This window comes from Chionomys nivalis, chromosome 2 (assembly GCF_950005125.1).
Source record: "Chionomys nivalis chromosome 2, mChiNiv1.1, whole genome shotgun sequence".
NCBI classification, from domain to species: domain Eukaryota; kingdom Metazoa; phylum Chordata; class Mammalia; order Rodentia; family Cricetidae; genus Chionomys; species Chionomys nivalis.
In genome coordinates, this window is record NC_080087.1 from 83,067,393 (window position 1) to 83,077,660 (window position 10,268).

At 50.0% G+C, this 10,268-nt stretch overlaps 1 protein-coding gene across 1 annotated transcript; it reads right to left on the minus strand.

Annotated features, from left to right (window-relative positions):
* Positions 1–35: 35 nt before the first annotated feature.
* Positions 36–5,832, minus strand: Psmd8 (proteasome 26S subunit, non-ATPase 8). The gene is made up of 7 exons (XM_057761891.1): positions 5,473–5,832; positions 4,317–4,389; positions 4,081–4,183; positions 2,626–2,791; positions 1,738–1,838; positions 1,209–1,320; positions 36–550 (listed from the first exon to the last, which is right to left on the minus strand). The coding sequence occupies exons 1-7, from the start codon at positions 5,830–5,832 to the stop codon at positions 413–415; spliced, it is 1,053 nt and encodes a 350-aa protein (XP_057617874.1). The 3' UTR covers positions 36–412.
* Positions 5,833–10,268: the final 4,436 nt, after the last annotated feature.

The window sequence follows — 10,268 nt, forward strand, 5'->3', positions numbered from 1 at the left end:
AGGGCACAAATGGCAGCCCACAGACAAGGTCAGTTTCACGTATCATTTGAAAAATTATTTAATCCATGGCCAACATTTTTAAAATTGAGACACATGGTACTTCACTGGAAAAAACCTAGTCCCCTGGCCCAGCACCACAATGTATCCACAGCTGGCTAGAAGAGTCCTCAATCTGGGCCTGTGCTCTCCTGTGGGCCACTGGTAATCTACACGTAAAACCCAGAGCAATGGCTGCTGGATAACACATACCCTGGGGGCCCAAAGGCCCCCAAACTCCCAATTCTCCAGGAGCAACTATTTCCCACGGTCCCACTGGGAGACTAGGGCCTATAAAAGGTTAATCCGCCTTTATTGATGGCTAGCCTATACTGGGTTTGTTGGACTAGCCATGTCCACCCATCCTGGCCGAGGCTCAGACAATCATCTCCAGCTGCCGGGCATACTCGATGACCTGTTTGGCCAGCTCAGTGGAGGGGATGGTGGTGTCTTCTGGCTTCTGCTGCTGACTGGCAAAACTGTAGTAGTTGTTAGGACCCAGGACCCAACCTCGCTAAAGGAAGAGAAATCAGAATTAAGAGGGTGATCCCACAGGCTGTTCCCCACCCCATGTAGCCACCTCTTGGTATGCTACTTTCTTCACAGATGACTGCCGCCAGATTCACCCCTCCGTGTTTGAGACAGGTACCATAATCATGTTCCTCTATAGCTCTATCACGAGGACTCAGCTAATGCCTCTGAGCAATGAAAACAGTATTTGGTCCACAGCAAGTAGTTAACAGCTGTCACCATCACACCTCAAATCCATCCCTTTGACAGTCTGCTCTTGACTCCTGAGTTCCTGAACACCAAGGTCAGCACGCAGCATGGGTCAGCATCTGCTGGGGCACTGCTCCTACTCGAATGCTTCCACCAAATGAAGCAGTCTTATGGGACAAGCTGCTTCTAAGGAATTCTGTTAACCTAACATCAGAGCATCCTTGGACCTGGTGCCAGGCGCCATGCTAAGCTCCACGTGTCTGTCAAACTCTAGTCCCTTCTAAGGAAAGGCCAGCAAGCTCCAGAGAGCCCGAGCCATTTGTCTGAGGTCTCATAACTAGATTTAATCGTGAGCAGACTTTAATGTCCCAGTGTCTCCCAGACTACCCACACTGCACTAACACTGTTGAGACAGGTACAACACCCTCCATTCCCCAACTCCAATCCACAACCTTCTTGGCGTAGTCTGTCATCTTCTTGGGTGTGTTGAAGAAGAGAATCCGGGTAGCTTCAGCAAAAAGGATTTTCTCATAGGCCTTCTCGATGCATCCTGCGATTTCATCCCTGTGGGAAGGTGACAGTTCTCGCTGCAGAGCAGACAACCTCCAGTCCTGTCCTGCGGGGACTGACTGCAGCACTGAGGGCTTAGGAAGAGCGAGCTAGCTTGACCAGTCACAGGCAGGCACGGGCCCCTTCTTCAATGCCTGTACTCCCAGCACTTGAGAGGTAAGGCAGGAAGATCAGGTTCATGGCCAGTCTTGGTTATATGGAAACCTTTTCTCAAGCGCCCTACCTCCCAAAAAAGGTAGCATGCCTGGGAGTGGAGCCCAGCAGCAGAGTGCTCGCTTAGTCTGCACAAGGCTCTAACTCAACTCTCAGAAGCAGGGTGTGTGTGTGTGACCCACTATGAAAAACACCAAGGCATCAAATCCCAGGAATTGGACAGAGTAGCATCTGAGGACCCAGCACCCACATACATACCTGATAGTATCCAGCAGGATGTCAATGAAGAAAGTATAGCTTTCGGCAGGGATGTTTCCCTTGGCCAGGAACACCTTGTTGTAGCTACCCTCCATCAGGTACTGCCAAGGCCAATAAAGTGGAGGAAGAGGATGAAGGGAACACAGGGCTTCCCTGTGCCCTTGTTGCCTCCCAACCCCTGCTCTACCACAACATCCTTGCCACACAGCCCACCCATGCCCAGTAGATTGGGTTCCGTCTCTTCCAAGAAACCCTACCTGGCTTACACACTCACCTGGCAACCAACCATCTTCTCTGCAGTTTGGAGCCCAGCTCCCACTCCAGACATCTGAACTGCTGCTCCCACTCCACAGACATTTGAACTGCTGCTCCCACAGACCCTCTGTCACTCCACCCCACGGTAAATCCTCCAGAGGCCTCAGCACCAGACACAACTCCCTAGCAGCTCCCAAGGCTCTACCCTAGCCTTATCCCCTTGCTCCTGTACCTTTTTTGCTGTCCCTCAGATATGACAGGCAGGTTTTAGCCTCAGGACACAGAGAGCCTCTCTGCCAGATGAGCTCTTAGCCCTGTCAGATCCTCACGGACCCTTCCCAGGTCCAGGTCCCCATAACACTTCCGGTCTTACATACCACACAGGTGATTCATTCTTCTGGTACCTGATGCTTCTTCCCCTCACTGTCTCAAGATTAGGGGTTTTACCTGTTTGATTCACCGAACAAGAAAACCTCCCTGGTGCCTGGCACACATCTGTTTTTATTTGCTGGTTAAATGAGTTGGTGGGTTGAAAATGACTGGACCCTGATAACCCCTCCAGGAAACTCTCCTCACAGTCTCAACTAACGCCACCCACCGCAGCCAGGCTCTCCCTTCCCTGCCCAGCCTTACTTGCTCGAGGGACACAGGGTGCTTGATGTAGACATTGGTCTGGATGTCCTTGGCAGGCAAGCGTTCTAATTCTGTGTGGAACTCAGCTACTCGATTCTGGGATAGCAGGAAGAGGAGGTTGAGGCCCAGGAGCTGGTGCATGTAGGCTGACTCAGGAAGCTGTTCCCTGTAAGCCAGGGAGGGGGAACAAAGGTCAGCAGGTCCTGGGGACCTAGCCAAGAGCCTCATCTATCTTCCAGAGTCCTCCCAACTACGTGTGGGATTTCAGACAAGTGACGTACAGAGAGGCTAGAGAAGCCACAAGTCATATGGACCAAGCAAGGCACCTCAATTCACAGTGACTCAACATATTTCCCCATCTGTTAAACAGTTGTCACTAATATCCACACCACAAAGGCAGGTTCCTTAAATATGGTTAATTAAATGGCCTAACCTAGGTATAAAGTCATAAGAATAGCATCCAAAGGTTAGGAACTCAGTAAGTAGAATGTTGTCCTAGCATCCCCAGAACTACATAAACCAGAAATGGGGTGCACACCTGTAATCCAAAGCAATTGGAGGTAAAGACAGGGGTATCAGAAGTTCAAGATCACCCTGGGCTACATACTGAGTTCTCAGCCAGCCTGGGGAACAGGAGACACAGACTTCCAAAAACAACAGCTGGGTGTGGTGGCCCATGCCTTTAATGACAGCACCCAGGAGGCGGGATGACAATAAATTGAAGGACAGCTTGAACTATATAGCAAAAGCTCAAAAACAAGCGGGGCAATGGAGCCTTTAATCCCAGCATTTGCGAGGCAGAGGCAGGTGGATTTCTGTGAGTTCCAGGACAGCCAGAGCTACACAGAGAAACCCTGTCTCAAAACAAACCAGCAGGGGGCAGCACTTCGTATACTCTCCACCCAAAGGCAAGGGGATTGCCTAGAACTCTGTCTCAAAACAAAAGAACCAGCAAACAGTGGTTCTGGCAAAATAGCATCCTATTGGCTACTATAGATATGTCAGCTGGAGGAGCCAAGAATACCGCCTAGTAGCTGAAGGGTAACAAGTAGCCACACTGCGTCGAGGGAACATAGTGTGAGGATCAGGGATAAAAGCACTTGCAGAGGTCCTAAGTTCAACTCCCAGCATCCACTTGGGGGCTCACAACCATCTAGAACAGGATCCGATGCTGTCCTCTGATGTGCAGACATACACGCAAGACACCCATATACATTAAAATACAGACATAAATCTTTAAGAAAGAGGAAAACCGGTTAGAAACTTACAGAAATGACCACACAAACCAAGTAGACTACATAAACCCAGGTCAAGACTTTCAAGGCAATCCCCTGGGGACAGAGCTAAGAATAGCAACGGTTCCCAGTAGAAAAGCCAAAAGGGAGCCAGAGTAAGGAACTACTACCAAGTAACCACCCACCCACTCCAGCCCCTCCCCAGAGGGCCCAACCTCACTTGTAATCAAAGTAGTAGCATTTGAGCTGGGCCATGTAGCGCTCGAAGGAGGGGATGTCCTTGCATAGGATGCTCCACTGGGCCCCGATCTCCAGTATGTCACCTGTTGGTAAGGGGGTGACTCTGAGGTGGTGACTGGAATCCCTCCTGGGATCATCACTACCTCATTCTTACCGTTACCGCCCCGCCCCAGTCGTTCCCCGTCATCCCCCACTCCGCCAACCAGTGACACTCACGGGCCAGAATGAGCTGCTGTTTGGTCAGTTTGGTCCCTGTGGTTGGCAGGAAATTGAGCTCCAACAGAACCAGCTGAGGGGGAAGGAATGAAGACAAGACTTCAAACACAGGTCACCCACTTGCTCTGGACTCTGATGCTCCTCCTTGGGAAATGGAGCTGGCGAGCACCCTAACTCATACAACGCTATGAGTACCAAGGGAGTCAGCCCCTGGAAAGCGCTGAGCCTAGGGCCTCGGCACACAGAGGCTCCACTAGATGACCTCATCACCACGCTACCGGGAAACAGGAGGCACTCGGGGCTGGACCCAGTGGAATCCTGGGGTGGGGAAGACACTGACGATCTTAATTGCTTTGTGTTTCTGTTTTGTTTGAGACAGGATCTCCCTATGCAGGCCAGTCTGGCCTAGAACTGGAGATCCTTGTGGTAGTCTCCAAAGTGCTAGGATTACAAGTCGGGGACATCTCATGCCCAGCTAGGACACTTAGTTCTGGGGAGACCTCCCCCACCACACTCTGCCTGAGAAGGGGTAACTAGGCCAAATCTATGTCAAGGAGTGTAGGACACACTCATTTCCCCTTCCCCCAGCCCATCCCTGACACCACTTCTTAGTAAACTTAGAGACCTAAAACACATTTTGTTGCTGTTGTTTGCTTATTTATTATTAATAATAATTACTTTTGAGATGAGGACGAGTGGAACTGGGTCATTCTAGCCGTCTTGAACTTGCTATTAAGAGACCAGGCTGGCTTTGCATACATCAAGTGTATTTACAACCGAATCTCAGGCTCTTCTGGGTTCGGTACGGCCACAAACACACAGACTCATTCTCAACCTCTGCTCGCCCACGGCTTGCCCTGTCTTGGTCTTTAACACACATACCCTCACAGCCCGTCATCTCTACCTCATTCTCCCACCATCCCACTCCTGCCCCTCCAAACCCCAAAGCTGTAAGCATCTCATACGACTCAGCCAAACAATCTTTCCATCACTCCCTTCCCGCCACTGCAAGGGCCGCGTTTGGTCTGTTCCATCCGCCTCACTTCGGAGCCCTCCAGGCCCACCTTCTGCTGTTCCGAACTTCGCTCTTTCCCTTCCTCCGCCCGCTCTACCCGCCCTCCGGCACCAAGGCACCGAGGGCCCGCCGAACTCCTACCTTCAGACGGCCCAGCTCTTCTCCACATTTACTAAGATTCGGGCTCTTCCGGTTCCACTCGTCCTTGAGCTGCTCGTACATGCCGGCCGCTGCCTGCAAGATCGCGCCCGAAGTGGCCGCGGGCCCCGAGCTCGAGACGCCGGTCGTCCCGTTCACCGTAGCCGCCGCCATCTTCCGTGATGCGGCAAACTGCCGACCTGATTTACGGCAGCGATGCCGAGAAACGCTCTCCCGGCGGAAATGAGGCCGAGAGGTGGAGCCCAGAGCTGGAGGCGGAGCTACGACCGCCAGCTTCTGCCCGCTGCGGCTGGAGCGCCGCTCTCCCCGGGGCGCCTTCCCAGCCCGGCCCTTAATGAACATAGCAGAGCTCCGCCTCTGCTGTCACTCAAGATGGTGAACGGAAGTCGGTTTGCCCTAACTGAAAATGACGCCCACAATGCCCCGCCCATTCCCGTAGTCAATATGGCCGCCCTTGCTTCAGTCTGTGGAATTTCCCTCTTAAGGGTACCGCCTCTAAGCCAAGAGATGGCGATGTGGAGCCGTTTGGAAAATTGTCAAGCGTCACGACATAGGCTTTGAGAGGACTAGAAAGTGGGATTTAAAGACAGGTGGTTCATTCTTCCACATTGAAGTTTTTTCTTACTTTTGAAATTAAAATATAATTATGGAAGCCAGCATAATGGTTCAGGTCTTTAATTCCAGCACTTAAAAGGCAGAGTCTGAGGCCAGTTTGGTCTATGCCAAAAACTGTAGGACAGTCAGGGTTACACAGAGAAACCCTATCTCCAAAAACCAAAATATTATATGTAAAATACATGGTCTCCCTACAGCAGTGAGACTGGGAAGTGGTGCCCTAATTATATATATTTACTACAGTCTAGAGAGATGGCTCAGGGATCAAAAGCACTTGCTCCTTCTGCAGAGAACTCTGGTATCAGGGGATTCGGTGTTCTCTCTGATCTCTGAAAGCAGCAGGCACGCATGTGGTGCTCATACATGTAGGCAAAACATTCATACATAAAGGAATGTTAAAATATCACGTCATTTCCTTTTCCCTTTCTTCCCTCCAACCCTTCCCATAAAATATAAATCCCCACCAAATTCACAGCCTTTACAGCCTGCTCAATCCATTTAATGCTCCCTGTCTGTATATGAATTCAAGGCTGACCACTTGCTATTGGATATCAAAAGGAGGGGCTTTTCACAAAACCACTGCTGTCCTCTGCAGCCCTTAGGTGCCTGTGGTTGTCTAGGGATGGAGCCAGGTGAGATCTCCCCTTCCAAGCTGGCGTGTGTATTGATGCCCTCCTGTTCATGCCTTTTTTTATTTATTTTTAGTTTTTTTGAGACAGGGTTTCTCTGTGCAGCCCTGGATGTCCTGAGACCAGGACATCCTATCCTGTCACATCCTGTCCTCTGTAGACCAGGCTGGCCCCGAGCTCAGAGATCTGCCTGCCTCTGCCTTCAGAGTGCTGGGATGGACTATAGGCGTGTGCCACCACTGTCTGGCCATCTTTTTTAGATAGTCAAGTCTTTGAGACTACATGGGCAGAGCTCCCTGACATTTCTAGAGGCCTTCCATACATTTATTAAAATGTATACGTGAACAACTTAAACATAAACACATGAACTATTTACAAAAATCATTCGGGGCTATGGTTTTCAATGCCAAAAGGCAGAAGACTCACGTGCTTGCTTTTAATACTTATTTATTTTGGTTTTTCGAGACAGGGCTTCTCTGTGTAGCCCCGGCTGCTCCCGAGATGTTCTTTAGGTCATTCGCATATGTACTGTGAGGAGGGAGCGTGCACAGCACCGGCATCACAGGACCAGTAATTGAGATGGTTCTCTCTTTCCATCCTGCAGGTTCTGGGGACCAAAGCCGGGTTGTCAGGCTTGGCAACAGTGCCTTTACCTGCTGTTTTTATCTCAACATCCACTTCCTCCATTAGTATGTAAATACCCACTCACCAAATCCTGAAACCCTCCCAAAATAGCCCTCTAATACGTTATTTCCAGGATGGGGGCTGTGCCTCCCCTGCCGCAGACTGATGAGCGATTCTAGCCTGTGCTGGGATTACAGGCCGGGCCATCATGCCTGACCATCACACTGCTTCCCTTCTTTTTTTGTTTTTGTTTTTGTTTTTCGAGACAGGGTTTCACTGTAGTTTTAGATCCTGTCCTGGAACTAGCTCTTGTAGACCAGGCTGGCCTTGAACTCACAGAGATCCACCTTCCTCTGCCTCCCGAGTGCTGAGATTAAAGGTGTGCGCCACCACCTCCCGGCTTTGCTTCCCATCTTTTTGCCTTTTAGACAGTCTCTTCAGAACAACTATTGCCCAAACCAGTAAAAGATTAGGCTGAGACTGGCCACCTCAACATCAGGAATGGGATTTGACTGACTTAAAGTGGCAACTGGTTCCTATCCCTGTCACTGCCCTGTAATGGATACAGTGTTGACTTTTGATCCAAATCCATACAATCAGAGTGAAAATATGACTTTTGGCAGAAATTGTAGAACCCTCATCCCTTCGTGCTCTGGACAACATGACATGGACATTGTAGCCCCAGTGGGTGAAGATGGAAGTCTTGAGGTCAGAGTCCACGGTCAGAGGGTACACGGCAGAGAAACAGAGTCAGACTTCTGCAGACACTGCAGGGTCAAACCTGAAGCCTTTGCTAACAACACCAAGTAGAGTATGGTAGGCGAAGCTGTAATCTCAGGCTTTGGGAGATGGAGGGAGAAGGAAGGATCAGGGTTTGGAATCCTTCAGTTACACAACCAGTTCAAGGCCAATCAGAGAGAGAGAGGGAGGAAGGGAGAGAGAAAGAGGTGGCGGAAGGAAGGAAGGAAGGAAGGAAGGAAGGAAGGAAGGAAGGAGGGAGAGAGGGAGAGAGGGAAGGAAGGAGGGAAGGAAGGGAGGGAGAGAGGGAAGGAAGGAGGGAAGGAAAGGAGGGAGGGAGAGAGGAAAGGAAGGAGGGAAGGAAGGAAGGGAGGGAGGAAGGAAAAGGAGAGAGGGAGGGAAGGAAGAAAGGAAGGAAGGAAGGAAGGAAGGAAGGAAGGAAGGAAGGAAGGAAGGAAAAGGAGAGAGGGAGGGAAGGAGGGAAGGAAGGAAGGAGGAAGGGAGGGAGGGAAGGAGGGAGGGAGGGAGGGCAGGCGGGCGGGGTGTGGGTGTATTGGGGTGGCTCATGTGGCAGCGATGCTGCCGCCGAGATGGTAGCTTGAGTTGGAATTGTGGAACTGACATGGTAGGAGAGAATCTTTGATGGAGTTGTTCTCTGCTCCCCACATGCATGCTGTCGCATGTGTGCCTCCTCCAACACATATAAATGAGTAATGACAAAAATCAACCACAGCCAGGTGGTGATGGCAGCGCACGCCTTTAATCCCAGCACTCGTGAGGCAGAGGCAGGTGGATCTCTGTGAGTTTAAAGCCAATCTGGTCTACAAGGGCTAGTTCCAGGACAGGTTCTAAAACTACAGTGAAACCCGGTCTCAAAAAAAAAAAAAAAAAAAAAAATCAACCACAAAAGCCTCATACACTACCACTTCTGTGTAGAACATTCCAGCACAGGTTAAGAGCCCTGGTTCTTCCACAGGATGAGGGTTCAGTTCCCAGTGTCCACACCACGGCTCACAACTGCCTGTAAGTCCAATTCCAGGGGATCAGACACCTTCACACCATTACACATAAAATAAAGTTAAATAAATTATTAGGAGCTGGCTTTTTTGGAACCCATTCCCTATGGTGAGATGACTCGCTCAGCCTTGATGCAGTAAGGAGGAGCCCGCTTCTGCTTCAACTTGATATGCCAAGTTTTGTTGAGAGGTCTTACACTTTCTGAGGAGTGGATGGAGCGATGGGCAGGACTGAAGAGAGGTGGGGGGAGAGAAGAGGAGGAGAGGAGGGAGGGGAAACTGTGGTTGGTATGTAAAACAAAAAAAAAATTAAAAAATCCTTTCATTGCCCATAAACCACTTGACAGACACTGGCACTCAAAATATATACTGGCTGTTACAACTAGGGCACCAAATTATCAGAACATGATGGAGGAATTAGAGACAGAACCAGAGAGTAGAGGACCCTGTGGCGTGAGAGGGGCTGAGTTGTTGCTGGTGGCGGCCTTCAGCTTGACTTGAGTATAACCAACTGGAACGGTGGCAGCCATAACTGCCTGTCCTTCTATAGCCTTCCTGAAGAGTTTCTCAGCAAAATCAAACAAAGTGGAAACTTGAATTTTTTTTTTCTTTTACTTTTTGAGACAGGATTTCTCTCTGTAGCAGCCCCGGCTGTCCTGGAACTCGCTCTGTAGACCAGGCTGGTCTTGAACTCACAGAGAACGCCTGTCTCTGCGTACTGAGTGTTGGGATTAAAGGCATGAGCCACCTCTACCTGGCTTGGAATTTGAAGCTTTACAACTGCCTCCAAGCACCAGTACTGGGAACATGCTTGAATTTTTAAATCATTTATGGTTTGAAGGATCTTTCTCTTGTAGTTCAAGCAAATCTGGAAGTCACTGAGTGACCCAGACTGGCCTCAAACTCAGACTGTTTCTGCTTCCTTGAGCACCTAAGTGGTCAGACGACAGTTTGAGTCACCATACTAGCTAGCACTGTCTTGTTTGTTCTGAGCGGATTTTCTTTTGTTTTGTTTTGCTAGAGACAGGGTCTGTGCACATATATGGTTGGCCTGGCTATGTAGACTCTGGTCCCACACTCAGAGCTTCACCTGTTTCTGCCTCCTCTGCTGAGATCAAGACATGTACCTATCCTAACTTCGAAAATCATATCTGTG